The sequence below is a fragment of the Cryptomeria japonica genome, chromosome 11 (assembly GCF_030272615.1).
Source record: "Cryptomeria japonica chromosome 11, Sugi_1.0, whole genome shotgun sequence".
Taxonomy (NCBI): domain Eukaryota; kingdom Viridiplantae; phylum Streptophyta; class Pinopsida; order Cupressales; family Cupressaceae; genus Cryptomeria; species Cryptomeria japonica.
In genome coordinates, this window is record NC_081415.1 from 242,718,227 (window position 1) to 242,740,724 (window position 22,498).

General features: G+C 33.0%; 2 protein-coding genes across 2 annotated transcripts; both read right to left on the reverse strand.

Annotated features, from left to right (window-relative positions):
* Positions 1 to 5,125: 5,125 nt before the first annotated feature.
* On the reverse strand, positions 5,126 to 9,794 carry LOC131040141 (disease resistance protein RPV1). Its single transcript, XM_057972996.2, has 6 exons — positions 9,205 to 9,794; positions 8,698 to 8,988; positions 7,363 to 8,559; positions 6,577 to 7,125; positions 6,003 to 6,488; positions 5,126 to 5,897 (listed from the first exon to the last, which is right to left on the reverse strand). Exons 1-5 carry the CDS (start codon positions 9,643 to 9,645, stop codon positions 6,129 to 6,131), a joined length of 2,838 nt encoding a protein of 945 aa, XP_057828979.2. The 5' UTR covers positions 9,646 to 9,794; the 3' UTR covers positions 5,126 to 5,897; positions 6,003 to 6,128.
* Positions 9,795 to 11,676: 1,882 nt separating this feature from the next.
* LOC131040142 (uncharacterized) lies at positions 11,677 to 19,034 on the reverse strand. Its single transcript, XM_057972997.2, has 3 exons — positions 18,503 to 19,034; positions 18,330 to 18,431; positions 11,677 to 12,231 (listed from the first exon to the last, which is right to left on the reverse strand). The coding sequence occupies exons 1-3, from the start codon at positions 18,653 to 18,655 to the stop codon at positions 12,157 to 12,159; spliced, it is 330 nt and encodes a 109-aa protein (XP_057828980.1). The 5' UTR covers positions 18,656 to 19,034; the 3' UTR covers positions 11,677 to 12,156.
* Between the last annotated feature and the right edge of the window lie 3,464 nt (positions 19,035 to 22,498).

Below are 22,498 nucleotides of genomic sequence, written 5' to 3' on the forward strand. Positions count from 1 at the left end.
CAAGAGGATAAGGAAAAATTAGGATGAAAGATCGCAAATTTTATAAGGAGAGATTATTCATAAGAGGTGTATTGTTTCAAACAAAGAATAGGTCCTAACAGAGGAACACACATGTATTCATATGAAGGATAATTATATGCAAGAAAGGACATCAAGTTATGACGATTTAGATCCATAAAGGAAATAGTGAAACCTTAGAAAGAAGAAAGATAACATTCTTTCCCCCCAAACATAAAGACAAGAATAAATAGACTATTATGTTGCTCACAAATTATAATTGCACCTAAAATTTTACCACCATGAATGACAATGAGCCCCCAATAGGTAGGCTAACAATGTCACATTATGAGGAGAAAAATGTAATGGTGAAAATTAGGGTTTCCACCACAAGAAGGATGAAAACTACTATTTTTTACTTAGGGAGCATCACATTAGTGATAGATAGGAATTTGATATATATAAACCTAATAGATCTAGATTTTGATTAGATTCCAAGGGTTTTAGATGCCTCTTCTTTCCCTTGAGTTTAATTGAATTGTTGAAGATGTTGAGATTAGGGTAAAATATGCTAGAATTGAAGTAATTATGTGCAAACAACGAGCTACAATCATTGAATTGAGCCACGAACTTGGATCTGAGGAATGTAAGTATAGTCGAACCTATTCCCAGAAGGAGCTCCTAATTTTTTGGGACCAGGATGAGGCTCGCCTTAGTCCTCTGCACTTTTCGCACTCCAATGAGCGATCAATTCGTCATTTTAAATAAAGCCAATTCTAAATATCACAACTCCATACCTGCTTCCTACACACATAATGAAAGCGAAATAGGTTGGGAATAAGGGTTTTCCTAAGTCAAACCCCGGTTTAGGAATTAACCTTGAATGAAATATTGCAAATATTGAAATAAATCATGAAAGGATATACCTCAGATCTGCAATGACTGATAATGATGCTTTGCTTCTTAAATGTAATCACATATGTTGTATGAAATGGAATGAACATGACAAAACCCTAATCACACACATGCTTGCATATGAATGATGTAATTTTGCTCCACAATGGATGGATGAAGAATATGTTGCCTTGAAGACCTTTGAAGATGCTTGATGATGAATTCTTGAATGCTTGATTGCTTGGGAATGAAGACTTATGATGCTTTGATGAAATTAAGTTGATCAAGTGTCTTTCCATATGAGATCCTAGGTCAAATTACTAATTAGGCCAACCTCCAATGGTCATATAGAGCCACCAATTTTACTTCCTACCAGAGAGATGGGTGTTGTCTCTCTCTTGAAAATTGGACCCCATTGAGGGGGACTAGTACATTGGGTGCTCTGGTCTAGGACTCCTAAATCAAGGACCAAAATTAAGGCCCAGAGAGGAGGATACCCCTCCAAAGAGTCATTTGTTAGGTGTATAAGGCATCAAAACTAGAGTTAAGGCATTGAACGAACCCGGATAGGAGATGAGGGGGAGACGTGGTAAAGTAGGAGCACAAACATGAGGTGAAAATTGGCCCAGTGATAATTTATGATGCTACAATAATCAACCGATGAACTGTCTTATCAATTGAATCATCCAACCCTATTAAACAATCAATCATGATCAGCTTGTCTTATACAAGGAAGGATACGCTCAAAACCAAACAAATCAGTCTTATGGGGTATTCAATCTCTAAAACCAAACATAATTATCAACCATCACATCAAGAAAAATAAAGACAGACATTAGTATGGTTGTTGGATTTTGTTCTAGTTAGTCTTTATCTTTATCAATTGGTGACGGGTCATGTTCTAATGCTACTCGAGGATGTCCACAAGTGACTAGAGGAGTCGCGATGGGTCATGATCATCTTCTTTGTTTGCTATTTGTGGTGTGAACTGATGAAATTTTGGGACAATAGTACTTTGGGTGTTTGTGTTGGTATGTTCATCCGACAAGTATCCTATGCAAAAATAAAAGTCAAGGATAGCTATGCTTGTGACTATCGTGCATACCTCGACCCTTAGTGCTACATCCATAATCAAGGGATTCACTCCTTGTCTGCAATGTGTTTGTTTATTGCAATGGGATATCACTTACACCTTGGTTTTTCATATCTTGGTGTACAAAGATCCATTGATACATAATAAGGCTTGATGATGAAAATTTTGCTTATAAATAAAGACACAAGATTTCATTGTTGTGTATCTCTGCATCATCTTATCACTTTTTCCAAATTATTTCTTTCTATCTATTAATTTACTAACATCTCTTATAAAAGCATCGAGTCATGGAATAGAGATATATTCAACAACAATGCATCATGCATTCTTTATTAGGGCATAAACACATTTTCATTCATCATCAAGCTTGCATTTGAAATGATCATGGTCCCTGTGAACTTTGAAGTACTTGTAGGTCAGTCAAATGATCTTGAAACTTCATGAAATTTGAAACTATCACTTGTGAGTACATTGTCATTAAATTGGCCTCAATTTTGAAAAAAAAAGTCAACCAATTTTTTGAGGGGGCATAATTACACCCTACCATCTTCGGGGTAGGAATTTTTTCATTTTCTTTGAAACAACATTGTTCCAACATCGTTTCAAAGAGGGGCAAATGTAGACACCTAAAAATGTTGCATTACTAACACACTAATTATTCCTCTTAATTAATTAAATAATTATTTAATTATTTACTTAATCTAATTTTATTTTTCTAAACTAATTTAATCATCAAATTTCATCATTTCTAATTATTCATTTTCTTCCAATTTCCCTCCAATCATTTAATCATGCAACCTCTCCATCTTTAAACTAATTAAATAATTTTATTATTTAATTAATTTCCAATTTACACATTTAATTAAATAATCTTTATTATTTAATTAAATTCAATTTCTATTTTCCTCCTAATTAAATAATTTCTTTAAATTGTTTAATTAGCTAACTATGTCTACCCAATTAAATAAATTTCTTTAATATAATTCTAATTTTGTTTGTGTGCATGTTATTGGATACTTTTGAAAATCAATTTTAAATCAATTTTAGATTCAAATTTAGATTAAAAATAATTTCATGCTAATTTATAACTAACACTCACCCCTTAACTTCTTCAATCACCTTTCTAACTATCAATCAACTTTTTTAACATATTCATCTATTCAACTCACTTTAGTTCAACTATTAATCAACTTTTTAGCTCACTTCAGTTCCACCTATCAATCAATTTCTCTCCAATTTTTATAAATTTGTCATCAATTTCTTTTTTTCATCAACTTCTATCTTCAAAATCTATGTCTCTTAATGCAGGTTTCAACCAGACGATTGAGAAGAGCAATGAAAGCCAGTGATTGAATAGCAAGGGAGTTTGAGTTTATTTATTTGATTGATCTTTATTTCTTTGTTGATTTCGATTCTACTTTTCATTGTTATTGCAGATTTGCTAAATGGATTTGAGTTTTGGTGGTTAACTTGTTAAGTTTGATTACTAAAGCCAATTTTTCTCTTAATACAAGCCTTTTCAATGACACTAAAAGATGTACTTTGGAAAGGAGTGAGGTATCCTTTACTAAATATGTGTGTTAAGAATGTCTTTGTTTTCATTTAAGTGGTCTTTTTGAACATATTAAATTTAATAATATTTTATCAAAATTTAACAGTGTAGTTTTTTAGTCAATTTTATTACATCATGTTTTATTAGTGACTTACACAAACTCATTTCCTTGGTTAAGAATGGTTCACTTATTACATTTATGTCAACTATCCAATAAACAAGACATCCAAAATCACCCATTTCATAAACAATGTATTTAGAAATCACTCATCTTAATACTATTTTAACTCAAATATATTTAATCATAAAATTTCCTATAAAAATAAATTCACTTAATTTAATATAAAAATATTTAAATTATTTACCTCAACCAACCCCACTGCGTATAAATTTTTGGGTAGACCGAGTTGGGAACCATGACATTTTTGAAGCAATGTTGATTGACATGGCAAATATTTAATTTTAAGTTTGAGATTATAAGATCACATTCAGACCCCGAGTTTTAGTATTAAGGTTGTGTTTAACAATATAATTTTATAAACAAATTGGCTTAAGATTAGGGTTAGGGTTCTATTGCATTTCTAAAATTATTTAGTTTGATTTATAATTATATTTTTTGTTTTTAAAAATTTCAAAAAATCATTTTTATGAAGATTATGTACAAATATTTTTTTTTAAATATCAAAATAATGAGATTTGCAAAATATAATTTCTATATAACAATTCACCAATTATCAGAAAGAGAGAATTAGGGTCAAGGTTAAAATTACAATGAGAGATGCTTATGGTATGGATTAGGGTTAAATTATGGATAGAATTTCAATAAGGTTACAGTTAAAACTTCATTAGGGTTAAGGTTAACATTATATTAGGGTTTGAAGAAAGATAAGATTGTAGTTACAATGTAATTAAGGTTTTAATGTAAAATTGAGGTTTATAAAAAAACTAAGGTTAGCATTGAATTACATCTAGGATTCAATTAGGTTAGGCAGTAATTCTCTTCATTGCTAACAGCTTTGTGGGGTCATCTGCTAATTGGCATGAATAATTATAATGCATTATTATTTCAAATACATTTTATGATCTATAGATATTACTAAAATTATAAATTTTGAAAGGTTTTTAAAATTTCAGTTAAATTTAAATTATTTTTTTAAACATATTTTAAATATGTTTAATTATTAAAATATAAAATTTATAAAAAATTAATTTACATTTAATCCAAAATATTAATATTCTTTTATATTTTTTATAATTTTTATCATCAAATTATTTGATTTACTAATATTCAAATTAAGAAATATATAATATTAAATTATATTAAAAATATCAACGTTCTCATATGTTAAATTAATGAGAACAACATTTTATAATATTTAAACATTTTTATTCTTAATGTTCAGATTTTTTTTATTTAAAAGAATTTTCATATTTTTATAATTAAATATTTAAATTTGTATGTCACATAAAATTAAAAAGATTAGAACTAAATATAACCTTGTCATCTTTAAATAAATGTTAAGATTAATATATTAAAAAGACTTAAAACTTTTTAAATTAAACAGCAAAGATAATTGAGGTATAATCAATAGTTGAAATATGTCATTGCCTTCATTTACATTTATACACAAACTACTACAGCTCTCATTACCATTCTTCACTCCTAGTCATTTCATCTAGGAATTTTGCTTTTACTTTCTCGCACTCTTCACATATTACATATTTTTCACATTCAGTACATTGATATACTGTATTCCTTTCCTCACCGCATAAACTGCAACTAATTCCATTATCAGAATTCCATAGTCTGAGGAGAAGATGCCCGTTATAAGTGGGTAAACCATCCCATTCATGTTCGGGATGGATGATTCCATCTCTCCACATGCTCTCTGCACTTTTCTCAACATCTCCGGTTTTCATGTCCTCCACCAATTTTTCCTTGCTATCATTTCCATCACCACATGGTAGTTCTACCACTTCCATTCCCCTCCTACTTGTCATCTCACCATTTCCATCCACCAACACTACTCTCATCTCCCACTCTCCTTTTGGGCGATACCAACTCTCCCTCTGCTCACTAGCAAGACCCAATACCATTCTTCTCAACTTCACTATCCTTTCATTTCCTCCCATTCCATTTAAGTCCTTTAGCAAAAAAGATCTAACACGGTGCCAAAAATTGTACATATCATAGAAGGAGAAGGCTTCTGTGCAAGGGACATCATCCTCGTTTTCTTTTGCACAGATGTCTCTGCGAGCAACATAAAACACCAGGAAGTCCATTTCCAACATTGTCAAAGCACAATTTAAGCCAGGGGCGAGCTTCAACATCATTACTCCTCGATCCATCATCTCCTTTGCCTATCACAACAACTCAATTCTTTTATCATTTTGCCAAAGTAAAGATATATTCTGAGATGTGTAGCGAATAGATAAGACAAATTTTACAACTTGCTTTAAACTCACCTTGTTTGAGAACTCCAGATTCGGAAAGACAAATTGCAAATTGGATAAAGAATCGAATTTGAATGCCACCCACTCTGGCTTTGCCAGTTCTTCACGATCTTGAGAAAATGGATACGCCTCCAACCCTCACCTTTCTATCATCGGCAGTGCATTGTCCTTTGAAATCCTTCCCTTCTTGTCCACCACACAAACGCATGGAAGTTTTTGCTGCCAACCCGAAATAGAAGGCCGCATTTTGTCCCCGTCTATCAAGCATGGATTTGGTACCACTGGCCACGGAGCATTGGCAGTCACTCTCTCAAACTCCTCCCATGAATTCCCTTCCTCATATATGTCTGGAACCCAAACAAGTTCAGCCTCATAATTATGGCTGTCTTGCATCTTCAAATACATTTCTTTCACGACTGAGGTGCGCAATACCTGGGTTTCCTCAAGATTTGTGTAGAGCAGTAATATCATTTTTCCTTGTAGAGCGGCAACCTTTACCTGCAATTATTATTCTCTATTACTCAAACATTCCTTCAAAATTAAAGTAAAAATACATTTTAACAACAAAATTACTCGAAAACAATACCTGACGGTTTTTACTGAGCAAGAGATAATCTGTTTCGTTAGTTACCAGCAATTCGTTCAGCAATTCAATATTGCTCTCTAGAGGAGTTTTTGTGAGAAAGTTCACTCGATTGCACATATAAGAAGATATGTCTTCCCACGCTGACAAGCATTTTAGGCCGTTTTCTTCTAATTCATCAGTGCTACGGAAAACTGCAGTGTCATAAATGTGAAACAAAGCAGATAATTTGTGATAGAAAGAGGAGTTGTCAGGTGTATAAGCCAGGATTGGGATGGCCAACTCAGATGAGATTGATTTAAAATAGCTCCCAACATATATGATTTGCAACTCTTTTGAAATACTTTGCAGCTGCTGCAGGTTCTTTCCTAATTCTTCTGACATCCAGCTATAGTGATATTTCTCATCAATGATGAAGATGAGTGGAGTTTGTGGTTTAAGTGAGGATGAATGGAAAGGGCGTTCATCTGCATCAACCAGAAGCCCTTCCTCATCAAATACCTTTGATAACACCCCTTCCAACAACAAAAAAGCCCTGTCTCCTTCTCTACCCTGCAATTGCAACGCAATGATAAGAACTATGATGAAATGCAATCTAAATTTTGCACAAAAAAGAGAAGAAAAAAAAGGGTGACTGCAACTTAAATTTATCCAATTTGGAGCCCTACTTCACATAGATAGCCAAGACAATAATGGAATAAAATCTTACATTTCTCCTCAAATAATAGTTATTTGCTCCAAAATTAAATCTACTTTATTTTAGCACTAAATAAAAATGACAACTTATACCTGAGGGACGGCTGTTAGCACCGTCAGATTCCTTTCTTTTTGGCTTTTCGTTTCCATCCACCGCTGTATCATTCTTTCACTGCCTACAATGTCGAGGCGCCATAAGCTCTTGATATTCCCCACCTTATCCATCCATTCACCAGCCAAACTCCCACATTTGGAAAGGTCCAATCTTATTAAAGATCGGAGAAGATGGAAATCATCAGAAAGCTTTACTAATTTAGAGCATCCTGATAGAGACAACCATTCCAAGCAGCCAAACTCCCCAAAACGGTCTGGAAGATTGCATAATCTATTACACTCGGACAGATCTAGATACTTCAGTGCTACAAGGCAATGGAAGTCAATGGGCAATTCCTCCAGTTTATCACATCCTGATAAATTTAAGGTTTCTAGAGAAGTAAGATTCCCAAAACCTAGAGGCAAGCTTGACAAGCTCTTGCAATTATTCAATTGTAATTCTGTCAATCCTCCCAGGTAATGGAAGTCATTACACAGCTCTTGTAGGCTTTCACATCTACTTAAGCGTAAACGTTGGAGGTAAGTGAGCTCACCGAACCTGCTGGGAAGCCTCTCCAATTTTCTACAATCTCCTAATGAAATACTTCTGACCATTTCATTTTTGTAAATATCTTCTGGTAGTTCACTTAAACTTGAACAGCTATCAAAATCTACATTGGATCCCAACGCAGACATCAAGCCTCCAAGGTTATGGGGAAGACATGTCAGACTTGAACATCCATATATTCTTAAAGAAGTTAAAGCTGTTAAGTTTTCCAATCCAGCCGGGAGGCAAAGCAGACTGGAACACCCGCCTATATTCAAATACTGTAATGAGGTAAGCTTTTCCAAATCACGTGGGAGCTCTTGCAGACTCCGGCAACATAACAGGTGAAGCTCAGTAAGAGTGGTCAACTCCCCAAATCCAGCCGGCAACTGCTTCAGATTCCAACAACTCCTCAAATCCAACTTCTGCAAAAACTGGAGCCTGACAAGAGATTCGGGCAATTCTGTTAGGTCTCGACACGAGGACAAATTCAACCTTTGCAGATGATGTAAATTTGTAAAGCACTGCGAAATCCAGTCAGCTTGACATTCACCCAAGGTCAGTTGCTTTAGTGAACACAGACGTGCAATTTCAGCGATTCCATGTATTCGGCCACCCCTAAATTCGAGCACATTTAAATTTGGAAGATTCTGCAACGATAATGCGAACGCTTTATTCACAACTCATATCACACTTCTTTCAGATTTCGAAATGCTGAACATTGAGGGAAAAGTTAAAAAAAAAATCACAATTGACAAAAATAAATAAATAAATCGTTGACCACTTACCATGGACCGACTCAAAATGACATCCTCCTTAGGATTTCCTATTGATAGGTATCTCAATTGGTTGAGGTTGAACATATTGACAGGTAAATTACACATCTCACTTTCTACGTCAAGAAACCTTAGCTCGTCAAATTGTTCGCCGCATTTCCCTTTTATAGTTATCAACTTGGCTGCTTCATTTCCCATACAAAGCACTCGCAAAGACCGGCTCATGGCATCTAACTCTTCTGCTGATATAAGCAACGGACTCTTCATGCTTTCTATCCATATTCCTTTTATTTGGGAAACACGCTGTTCAAATTCAGACATGTTACCAAACTAATTTAACAAAAAGCCGTTTATAAGGACTGGTACAAAATAATTTTATTTAATAAAATGTGTGCTCAAATTAATTAAATCAATTGTAAAAACATATATACCTTTCTATTTTTTTATTTTATTTAGTATTATACATATATACATCATTCTGTTCATTTTTTATTATATTTAATAAAAATTTAGATATACCTCTTTATTTTTCAAGGCCACTGAAAAAGCTTCTGCATCATTGAATCGGTTGTCTTTTGATTTGTTACGACCAGCTGTTAGAATCAAATCATGAATCTTTATCTCCTTACCTTCTCTCTTGATGAGAGCTCCTTCTTCTAAACATAGCATTTCTTCCCATCCCACAATCCGTTCAACTTTTTCCCATTCCCATCCCCAACTAGAAAAGTATGAGCATATATCAAGAAAAGCTTCTTTAGCACTTGGATTAAGTCCATCATAAGTAAACAGAACCCTCTGCTCATCAAAATTGTACATCTTACTTCCACTAAAAAAACCTCCATCTTCTAGTTTATGGAGTACTTGCTCATAAGGTTCAACTTCATTAGGCTTAACTTCATTCTTCCGTTGATGAAGATAACATATCCAATAAGCTCCAAATATAAAGGACAACAGCTGCATTTCTCTGCTATTTGCCTCACCTGAGGTCTTTCTTGCAATATGGACTCCACTTCTCTATTTCTATCAATATTTTTGCATAACACTTTAAGCGCTGCATCAATAGAAAGAGATCCTATGTCATATGGTTCACAAAATTCAATTCCACAGCATTTAATTACTGGTGAGACTTTTTTATCTCTAGCTGTTATAAGTAACCGAAGTTTCTTTGCACTAGAGACATCTTTGGGTAAAAGATTTTTCAATGGTTCTATATCTAGAACATTGTCAATATATATGAAAACAGGTCCTTTTTCTATAATTTCCTTTAAGATTTGTTGACCACTTTGAAAGTCTCTTACATTATGTTTGGTGCCAGTCAAGTCTTCCAAAATCAAGGATTGGAAATGATCTACTTTGGGATCTTTTTCTAGGTTTCTAAATAGAGTAATTTTAGAACATTTCCAGCCTTGAAGTTTTCCTACCAGAGAAGAATAAACTACATTTGCTAGTGTGGTCTTTCCAGACCCACCAATACCATAGACAACCACTGCTCTTGTTGCACTATTACTCTCCCAATCAAGTCGTTGAATGACTTCTTCAATTTTGTCTTCTATTCCAACTGCTAATTAGAAACATGCAAAATGTTACAATATATCAATATAACTCCTATAATTATAATTTTTAACAAGAAAATATCTCAATAACAATTAGCTAATGATGTTTTACCTGCATCATGGTTGGGGATGGAAACAAGGGGAGGGGGACTAACTAAAGAGGTCAATTTATCATCTATCATTTGTGTGACTTTCAAAGCAGAGACGCTTATTTGTAAATGAAGCATATTGCGCATGGCATCCATATCACTCCTAAGTTGTTGAAGCTCTTTTCTATCTGTTGAAGCTTTCAACATCCTTCATATCATCCAATAAAATGAAGTGAAATTACAATCCAAACTAAAAAAAATATGTTGACAAAATAAAAACATAATGCATTCACATAAAAAAATCCACACTATATTTAGTGGTTACACTAAGAAATAATTCTTACATCAAATAACCAAAATGATAATTATAAATATACGTTAATACTTAGAAAAAAACAGTTCAAAGGTTAAAATCATTATGTACCTTTTAAAACCTTTTCTTTTCTTCTGGGAACAACATGAGATGGCTCCTTCCACTATCATTTCTATAGACTTGTTCAATTTATCATGCAAGTTCTTTTGCATATCGGGAAGCTCATGAAGTTGAAGTATTATTTTTGACAAATCACTCATAGATTTCAAAAGTCTTAAACACTCTTTCACATTGTATTTAATGGTGTCTGCAATTTTTAAGGCTGCACCCACTACTAAGAATCCCACTGCAACCCAATGAACACTTCCAATAGCATTCAACACTTTTATGCTTGTTTCATGTTTGTTTCCAGAGTATTCTTTTATCTGCATAATTAATAACAAATTTAAAACAAATAAATTACCAAAAAATAGAATGAGTATTTCCTCTTTGATTTTTTTTTAAATATTCACACTTAAATAAAACAAAAAGATTCAATCATAAATAAAATAATATTAAATTTTAAAAATGATATTTGTAAATAATTATTATATCACTACTTCAAAATTTTAAAATGATTTGATTATCTTATGAGTCTCTTGTTTTACTATATTTAATATGTAGAGAATTATGAATCCAAATTGAAAAATAAATAAAATTATTTTAAAAAAAAAAGACATCAAATCTAAATATTTATGTTTTAATTGTTGAGGATGATGGTGTGCCATACTATTCAACAAACTACAAATCAACTATTCTTTTACTTACATAATTATTAGTTCCTTCCAACGCAGGATGCTAATGCATTCATGCAATTCTATTTTCTTATTAACTTAACCAAACATTAAAAAGAATTAAAATTATTTGAACAAATTTTAATAGTCTATATTTAATTTTCATTTAAAATAATTGTTAAAATTTATTTTCTTTTATTCTTATTGATCTCAAAATTTCTCAAAAAAATACACAAATTTTTACATCATTACTGTTTTGTCAAAAGACGAATTTTAAAGGTCATTAATACTCTTAACTGTTAAAATTTATTTTCTTTTATTCTTATTGATCTCAAAATTTCTCAAAAAAATACACAAATTTTTACATCATTACTGTTTTGTCAAAAGACAAATTTTAAAGGTCATTAATATTCCAACTCCCCCTTAGAGTTTCAAAAATATGGATAATAATAGAATTGCTCAAGTATGTACCAGCATTATCTAAGACAATAACATGAACTGGAATTTAGAATGTCATTGTTCCCTTTTAAATATTATGATACTTTTCCACTATCATTTGATTGTAACTGTTTCATATAGTTGGAGACAAGTGGTCAAGGTTCTATTTTATTTGGAACACCTCCACAAAAACCAAAAGATGACATATTTCATGCATTTACCCATCATTTGCATGTCAAATTGTTTCAAAATTGAATTTTTGTTTACTAACATTTTGATGTCATTGTAGATGCCTCTCGACATAATTATACCTGACAGCCAATTTTTACATTATTGTGCATGAGCTGTACTGTTTCGTCAATGCTCTTGATTACTCCATCCTTCATTAAAAACAAGAAAAGTGTGACGTATTTGCATTTCCTTCATTAAATAAAAGCAGTTTTTGATGTCAAGGGTTTCAATTTAATGATTGAAGTTTGTATTTTAAAAATTGTCTACAATTTAATTATCATGATGTAACCAAAATTATAATTAATAATCATATTTTTATTTAAAATATTTTATATTTATAATTTTTTATTGAATATATTTAATTTAAATTAACAAATTTATGTGCTTTATCAAGTTGTAATTTTTTAAATTTATTTTTTCCCTTTTAGTTATATTTTGTTAAAGATTTTTTATTTTTACTTTTGTATACATACATGCATACATGAATACTAAAACTCTAAAACAGGATTATTGACAAGTAATATAAAAAAACAAAAGAACAAAAAATAACTACTTCATTTTTATTAGTGAATTATTGAATTACTATTTTAAAAGTTTTACGTCAACTCTCCGTTCACTTCATATTTACTATAATTATTACAAAGTTTCATGTCACTTCTAGATAATTATCACCATCTCTATAGATTATACAATGACATATGTTAAGAAATAATTATGATAGTTTTATATTATTTATTTGTCTACTTTTTTATTTCTCTCCACAAAACATTTGAGATTACCTGGACTTTTTTATTTCTCTCTCCACAACATTTGGGATTATTATTATAAAAAAATTATAATAGTTTTATATTATTTATTTGTCTACATTTGGGATTAATTTATTTGTCTACATTTGGGATTACTCTATCCCTAATGATAGTGTTGCCTGGACGGTTGTTTGTCGTAGGCAAAAGGGAAATTCTACCCCCCTTGCCCAACCCCCCCATCGTCAAGTTTTGGGTATTTCTCCCCACTCTTGAGTTGGGTTGGGTTTTTGTTAGTTTGACAGGCTTGTTTGGCCTGTCTAACTTTGTTCTTTTGGGGTTTGCACCCCTACTTGGTCTGTTTAAAATTGATAGTCTCTGGCTATGTAAAGGGTCAGCACCCTAGTTAACACTGCTTTTTTAATCAAAAACATTTGGAATTACCTAACAAATCAAGATTTTCTCTATTTTTACCAATAATGTATTAATTTTTTATTTCAAGGTTTTTTCCCTATTTTAAACTTTAGCATTTGAATTCCATTTATGTTTTGTGATGTTATGTAAATAGTATGTCATGTGTACCCTAGGTGAACTTAATTATTTCAACACAATTAGTCAAAATTACATATCACATTTTTGATAACATATCATTTCTTAGAACCCATTAATGGGTCTCTAAGGGTTTATCCTTCTCCTATGGTTGTGTGTCCTTCTCTTTGGTCTCCCCCAGAGCCCAATTGGATCAAAATCAACTTTGATAGCACATCTCACAATAATCTAGGGACCTCTAGTGCATGATGCGTAGCCAAAGACTGTAACGAAGGGATCATTTCTTGATGCAAACAACACTTATATCCGAGCACAAACAATGAAGTTCAGGTAAAAGCGACCTATTTGGCAATTCAAGTAGGGAAGAAACTAGGAGTCGACAAGTTACATTTGGAAGGCAACTCCCAAATTATCACATAGGCTTTAATTCAAGGCAAAGCTCAAAATTGGAGGATAGACAAGGGATTAAATGGATTAGAAACCTACTCAATGCCTTTCAAGAATTCAAGATATCCCACATCTTAAGAAAATGGAACATGGATGTTGATGCATGTGCCAATCAAGCGTTTGATTTGCAAGTTGGTGACATTAGGTGGGAGGTAATTCCTCCTAATGGCTAGATCATGGAAATATTTTTTAACCTTGACAAGCTAGCAACCACAAGAAATCCAATGCGGGGATGGCGTTCAGAGGTCATAAATATAGATCGTCTTATTGTACGAGATCTTTCCAACTTGGGCACGCAAACATTTGGTAACATCTTAAATCCTTAGTGGATTTGGCACTTGTTTAAACCATGGAACAACAGTGGAAAAAAGGTGGCGGTGAAGTTCATTAACTCACACATGCAAGCGAAGATAATGTCTTTTCCATTTAAAATTGCCAGCCTCGTAAGAATAATGTATTAAATCTCCTTAGTAAGGACGCTGAGGTGATTGGTTTGGGTTCTTTGATAAGCCTGGATTTAAGATGTAAAAGGAATCGGAAAGATCATATTGTCACTCAACTTTTGCTCTATCAAGTCAGATCCACAGGGAGTGTAATGCATTCGAACCTTTCTCTTTGAACCACGCGATCGATGATGGCATTTTGGGGGCGTATCTCTGATGAGAGATTGACAAACATTTTCCTATATGAGAAGACTTTTTTTAAGAGAGTTGAGGTTGTCTTCGATGATGAGTATTTGTGAGGTGAATTCAAATACTGAATGAATGTCAAGATTGCCTTCATGTTCGCGGCGTGGTGTTTGGAACTGGAGAGCAAAGAGCAAGCGGAGTGGATTATCTGAGGTTGTGTTCGAGAAGAATGGTGTGGATGTTTGGACAGTTTCTTGAGGATGACTAGGGATGGGACGGGTTTTGTGTGTCCAAATGTCACTTGGTTGCATGTTAGTGAATTCAAACTTTCGTTGTGCCCTTACCTCATGTGGACTGCCAACTGCAATAAGGAGGTTTAGCATGCCTCTGCACAGATAGGGATGCATGGATTCAAGAAGTTCTTGAAGATGTGGGAGAAGCAAGAGCTAAAGATGGAAATGGAGAAGTGGGGAGACTTCGAGGCCAAATCCTCCTAGCCGAGGAGCTCCACATCCACAAAATACAAACATAGTCATCTGAGGAAGTCAAGGAAGAGGCATGGCCCACGCACACTATGGATTGGCTTCCCCCCGAGGACAATGACGATATTGAAGACCCGAAGGAGAAAATGGAATAGGCCGAAGCGTCCAATGGAAAAGGCAAGGAGATTGTTTCTATATCTTAGTACAGAACACTATTTGGTATTTGGTATTTGATATGTTTTGTTCAAACACATATATGTAAGATGTTGTATAAATTTTGTTTTAGCTATGGAGAGGGGATTAGATGCTCAGTTTTTAGCTTGTCTAGAAAAGAGGGCATGGATGATACTACACGTAGATTGAAGTATATTTCAATCTACGTTTGGAAGACTTGAGGATGTAATAATTTTTAACTAAGCAATATAAAAAACATTTACTGATTAAAAAAAAAATATCATTTCTTAAAATATTTTTAAAGGGTCAGTATGTTAAAAAACTGAACCAAAATATTATTTATTTAATTAAATTATTTTAAGTCCTAATTAATGGTGTGCCTAGATTGAATCCAAATTTAAGCCAATGATAGCCCTAACTATTATAACTTTCATTGACCCAATAAAATTATGAATCACAATTTACAAGAATCTATTGCTTTCAAACTATTATTTGTTATGAGCTTGAATTGGTACTTCATAGATCATCTATCGACTAGCCAACAAATGGTATTAGTACAATGCTAAGAGGTAAGCACTTGCCACTAACACACAGAAAATTTGCAATCATTGGCCATTTCAAAAGATCTCATTTGTCATTCCAACTAATTCCAAGTTAGGTTTTGACCAAAATTTCTGAGTTTTAACAAATACATTAACTTATTTCAAAATTTTAATTTCAATGATCATTGTCTTTCAAATACTCTTAAACCAATAGTCAAGTAAAATTCTACTAGTCAATACACTAAAACACAAACACCTCATAAACATTGGCTCAATAAACTCATTTATTCGATAAATAAAAAAAGATTTACAACAAATTTGTCCACTAAAGCACAAATATAATGTACCATTTTGTAGCCTGTCCTAAATGCTTCTCCCACTAAAACTTCATACTAATATAAAAAATCACACTATTGACACAAACTTGAGCTTGATTTGGATTTTCAACCAATTTTTTTTCCTTGAAGTTTAACTAAATAATTTTTTTATTTATTTCTCACTCTTTCCCCCCCTCTATCTCTTTCTTCAAATCTTCCCTCTCCCTCACTATCTATATCTCATCATCTACATATCTTTATTTTATTCACTCCAACCCTCCTCTCTCTCTATGTATACATCTAACTCTCTATTTATCTATATATATCACCTCCTATATATTTACCTTTCTATCTCTCCTTCTCCCCTTCTCTCATTATGTCCCCCTTTTTATCTCTATATTCCCATATTCCAATTACTCCCTTTCTCAACATCTTTCCCTCTCTACATATTTTTATCTCTCTCCTCATCTATCAACACTATTAGCAGGAACTTGATGCATTGTGTCCCTTATCTTAAAAGTGTCTAATAATAATATAATCAAATCTTTTAAAATATATATATTTAAATATGTATGTTAATATAGTTTTACCTTTGCTTTAATAATTATTTCTTATACATATATATATATATATATACATATATATATATATATATATATATTTACATATATATATGTATATATATACATATATATATGTATATATATATATATATATATATACATATATATATATATACATATATATATATATATATACATATATATATATATATATGTATATACATATATATATATATATATGTATATACATATATATATATATATGTATATATATATATATATATATACATATATATATATATATATACATATATGTATATATGTATATATATATATATATATACATATATATATATATATACATATATATATATAGATATATATATATATATACATATATATATATATATATATATATATGTATATATATATATATATATATATAAGTTTAACTTTTACATTTACTTTTGCTTTAATAATTATTTCTTTTTTAGATATATAGATACATATATATTAGTTTTACTTCACATTTACTTTTGCTTCAAATTATTATTTCTTATATATATAAACCCTCATGTACCAATAGTAAGTAGATATAGATAGAATAAACAATGTATTGACGTTTGTTTTAAACTATTTTATTCTAATGAACTTAATTATTGATAGAAAATTAATTTGTTTTATAATTGTTATGAGTTTTTTGAAGATACAAATGTCATTACATCCAACATTTCATTTTCATTATAGATTAATCTCTAGCACAATTTTTTTTTAATCCTAAAAATAATTAGATTTAGGTATACAAATCTCAAAATGATATTTAAACACCAAGTTAAGATAATTTCCATTATTTTTTTTATCATTGTAATGTATTTAATGAATAATTCCAAATAACTTTCATTTTAACACTAAAATAGTTTCTAATAATTTCATTTGTCCATCACTTCTAACCATTGAATCATAATTATTGGAGTAAATTACATAAGCTCTTCTACTCTAAAGCCTTTCATATAGTCTACTTTGTATATTTTTTATAAGAAAATAAAAATCATATTTTTCTTTGACCATATCAAAGAGGGAAGACTTTCAATTTAAGCATGTAGTTTTTTATTTATTGATCAAACTGAAACAAAAAAATTAATACAATAAAATAAAATAGAGAGCAGTCAAAGAGAAGACTGCAAAAGAATATTGAAACTAATCCTAGACAGCTGAGACAATCAACTTGAAGCTACACACATGATTGAAACTTAGCATGTAGTTATCCCTGCATTTCTAAATAGTTGTAGATTGATTCTCTATTATTGTAAGTGATAATTTTTTTATTAACTTCTTTTTATTTTTTTTAATTAAGTGCTTCATACTCCTATGTCAATATCTTCCTTCAATGAAAGGAACAAGGTATCCATTAAAAGCATGTTGGTGTACGGCTAAGACTTTTGAACTAGTTCAAACATCATCTATAATGATCAAATAGACAATATTACACAATCTTTTTAAACACTGTTCAAAAAAATGATGAAACGGACAATATTACATAATCTTTTTAAACGCTATTTAAAAAGATCAAGCAGATAATAATAATCTTACAACTTATTTACTGTCATATCTTTGATAAACAGTCAATAACACTTTTACAATCATCTACACTAAAAAATTTCTAAAAAAGTTATAGTCTAGAGTAAACATGTATTTCGATTTCTATAGTTTGCTGGTGTGATAATAAGAGCCCAAGGAAAATTAAATCACACCGAAAGTCATTTGAAAAAGTAGAAAAATATTTATAAGACGCTGTGCGTACCTCATTGGCAATGCGCGTCACATTTGTTGACATCTGATCTACAAAATTAGAAGCCTCAGAGGGGAGATCACCCAACTGCTCTCGGATGGGATTCTTCTTTCCCTGCAAATGAAGAGTTGTTTAGTAACAAAATATGGAAAAACTCGGAAGTCAGTAAAGGGCAGGGTTTGTACCAGCTGAGCTTCGTAATGAAGAAGAAGAAGATCAATTTGCGCGACAAATACGGTGAGATCGAAATCTGGCTTATTCGCCTCTGTGTTCAGAATCTTATTGATAAGTTCGGCAGGCGTATCAGAGGACGAAGATGAGGATGGAAGGGAAGACATGTTGAAAGAATGAAAGAAACTGCAAAAGATAGCTAAGATGAGAATAGAGCAGATTTGGAGAAAACCCTTGAAAATACAGTTAAAGAGTGCAGGGTATTAAATACAGAGAAGAGGAATTTAAAGCGTGTTTAGAAAGATTTAACAGTCAAAGTAGTACCGTGGAGGCAGCTTCAAGGAAAGCAGTTCACAGGTAACGCGAAAGCCATTGTGTCACATCATTCAGCACTTTAGTTTATGTAGTAAATGTGGTCAGTGCCCAAAGCGCGTATGAGTGTCGCCTCACTCAGCACTTCGAGACATTGCGTTGCATCACTCGTTATAATCTCTTGTCCGGATGTACAAATTTTCCACGGTAGTGGAGACTGAGCTGGAAAGGTGTCATGGAGTAAGTAGAGAATGAGCTGGAAAAGTATCATGGAGTAAGTGGGAAGGCATCCCCTTTTGTCCCATCACGGAGTAGGTTGTACACGGGAGGCATGTTCGAGGAAAGCATTGTAAAGGCAAACGCCAAGCCATTGTGTCCACATTACTTTGCAATTTAATCTCTTTAGACGATGTAGTCAGTCACTCGTCGCTTTCTCTAAAAGATTTTTTCTACCGAAGCATCAAGTTAAGGGAGAGGTGCCAATAAGTGCATGGGGTTCTAAACATGTGATGCTGCTAGGGGTGCCCCTTATCACTCATTATGTGTCCTCTCTTTATCCAATAATCAATTATTTTCAATTCAATTATAAATCAATTTTTATTTGTACATAAATTGGTTAATATTTGATTTTAGCATATATATTAATAAAAACATTAAGTACAAAACAAAGTAGTCAAACAGGTATGACTAAATCAATCACCAGTTTTTCATAACAATGACAACTTATGTCGTGCACATCAATGGGTCCTATGCAGAACTTATATGTGCTCCACATGAACAAAATTTAAGCAGATAATTTATTGTCATGGGAGGCGTGCCACCCTACTTATAAACCAAAGTATCAAAAATAGACTGCCACGTGAAAGACCATCAACACAAAAAAAATCCCACTATAGGTAACTACACCCTACAACTAAGACCACATATGCCTACGATTAGATGTCCAAGTCCACACGTTTCTAGGCCATCTATCGCATTTGTCCAGCTCTACAGCACAGCAACGAGTCACCTCAATGCACATCTACTGGTCACTTCACCACCTTTCCACGTGCATCGACAACAAGAAATGTATAAGGCCATCATTTTCCATTAAAAGTTAATCAACTCAAACATAAATGGTGAAACCAAATTGGCACTGCAAATTCATTCAAAATTCGAAGTGACAAGAGTACAAACATTAAAGAGGCCACCTGAACAAGTAATACGTTTAAATCATAGAAATATAAATGAAATCATATCATTTGAGTCACAAAGAAGAAACATAAGGCATCAAAGATGATGGGATGGGGTTTGGGATAGACTAGCCTAGTCTCTGCTCTTTGGATCCTTTCCTTGGATCACCTGGTGTTCTCTACACACCCTAGGGTCTCTAGGACTTCCCTTTGCTTGAGGAATCCCCTGACCTTGCCCAATCCACCCACCAATGAGTTGCACTGCTGCTCCAAAAGTCTCACCTACTCATGAGACTTCAAGTTCCCTTACCATGGCTAATAAGGGCTAATCTTGTTCTACACCTTCCAAGGTCTTAGCAAGGTTGTATCAGGTCTTTTCCAAGGTTTTTCCACCCATTCATGAGCCCTCGAGAGGTTTCAAGCCTTTAACTCCTTACCGATTTCACAATTTAGTATTTTTGCCTTCAAAAAGGGCTACAAGGATTAGGACCAATTAGGTCTCCTAACCGGTCTTCTAGGGCTTCCTCTCACAAACGATGCACAAACAACCCAATCTCCCAAAAAGGACTGCCATTCATTTGGCAAAGACTCAAGGATTTTCTAGGTTTTAGGCCCCCTAGTGTCTGTACTCTGTCCTTGGTGGATTTTAAGGGTTTTGAGGGTTTTTTGTGAGGGTTTTTAGAGTCTGTCAAGGTCACAGTGAAGGTTTTATATTCTAGCCGCCTTGTTTGGATTGGTGGAGGCTCCTCCTTCACACCAATGATGCTTCACTCACCCCTCTACACTTCCTCCAAAGGATGCACTTCCCACTATACAACCTTGCTCTCCAACAGCCATTCCTAACTGGGCACTGTCGAGTCTCGCCTAGGAATGGGTATTTGCTTGGCCTCCTTTCATTTCCAAAGGCCCTGCTTGCTTGGGACTATGGTACAAGGTCTCCACATCCATTCCCCATGGTTTCATGGCAGTTCCACAACGGGGAATGGAGTCAAGACTTCGTTTACTCAAACCGGTCCAAAATTGGATAGTAAAACTGCAATTCACAAACTATTTACAAACACACTCTACTAGTAAACAAAAAGATAATCTAATCACTCACAATGAAGATTTATACACGCAAGAAGACATTCCACACAGGTTTGATCACAAATCAATCCATTTGTTTGCTCGGTAACTTCATTCAAACAGACTGGTAACTCAAAAACAGTCACAGTCAGTAAAGTTTGCTTGAGTCGTACAATCTCTGACAACCAACCCTTTAACTTAGAGTTTAAAACATCTTATACTACCCATACCTCGGTCGGTGTGCCATATTTAGGGTTGTCCACACCAACCTAACGATTTTGACAACATGGTGGAAAAGTTGCTTGACAACTTTAAAAAGTTGTCATGCAACTTTTGCAACTTTTGAGCAACTTTCCCAATGTTGCTCTTCATGACTCCTAGACCCATAATGGGCCCACCTAAGGACACCACCATGATATGAAGGACCCCTAAACACCTCCAGGACACACACAACCTCCATTTTCAAAGCCATCACCATTTTGACTTATGACCCCTAAGATCTCCTCTAGGACTCTACCTAGGCCCTATGAGCACTTGGCTCATTATTTTATATACAATGGCTTCATAAGAAGCACAATACCAACAAAACAAGAAGGAGGGAGAGTTTGGAAGGGTGCTCCTTCACTAGAAGAGGAGTAAGAAGACACATAAAACATCAAATAATTGGAAGAAGACACAACAAGCATCTAGGTATTTGTCTTGTTCCAATTTATATTGTTAAACCCTTTCTTTCTCCTTTACGTTCTGAAGGAAGTGTTCTTTCTTTTCTTTTTTTACGACAATGTTATATTTATTGTTTCCTTCATGTTCCAATATTGCCCTGTTTACTTTCTTAAAGTTTGTCCACCAATTTTGTTGGAATCAAGGAACACTGAGAGGGGTGAGAGGGGGGAGGGGAATCAGTGTTGTGTATTTTTTAACTCTGATAACTTGTTCTTTATACCACTTAATGCAAATGAAGAGCAATAAGGTGTAGAAACACAAATCAAAGATCAATAACACCATAACACCAAGATTTTAATGTGGAAACCCGGTTAAGGGAAAAACCACAGTAGGATTCAAACCCACAATATTAGTATACTTTGTGAAAAGTATAAAAATATTACATAAGGGGAATGCACATGCATTCAAGCACACTACCTAGAGCTCACTGGTCAATTACAAATAAGGGCTACAACCTCGGAAAGCTCACTGCCTTAAAAATATTTATTAGAGATTACAATGAGATTTGAATTATGAAATAGCATCAACAAATGCATAAGTATAGTTTCGATTAAGCAAAAAACACATATTCTTACTCTGCTCTATTATGATATTCTGCATCGTACTAGAGCTCAAATCTATACCTTGTGCACGTGAAACTGCACACAATCGCTCATACATACTTCACACACAACCAATAAGTAAAATACTAAATAGATAATGAAGGAGCCATACTGGAAGGTGTTCTTTTTGTCTTCT

Bases quoted from the DNA above. Each gene is read 5' to 3' on its own strand.
- LOC131040141 (XM_057972996.2), bottom strand. From the start codon at position 9,645: ATGCAGCTGTTGTCCTTTATATTTGGAGCTTATTGGATATGTTATCTT. The intron at 8,560-8,697 runs GTAAGTGGTCAA...TTATCGTTGCAG, and splicing joins TCATTTTGAGTCGGTCCATG to AATCTTCCAAATTTAAATGT. The intron at 7,126-7,362 runs GTATAAGTTGTC...TTGCAATTGCAG, and splicing joins TGCTAACAGCCGTCCCTCAG to GGTAGAGAAGGAGACAGGGC.
- LOC131040142 (XM_057972997.2), bottom strand. From the start codon at position 18,655: ATGTCTTCCCTTCCATCCTCATCTTCGTCCTCTGATACGCCTGCCGAA. The intron at 18,432-18,502 runs GTACAAACCCTG...CTTCATTTGCAG, and splicing joins TTCATTACGAAGCTCAGCTG to GGAAAGAAGAATCCCATCCG. The intron at 12,232-18,329 runs GTACGCACAGCG...TTTTTAATGAAG, and splicing joins TGACGCGCATTGCCAATGAG to GATGGAGTAATCAAGAGCAT.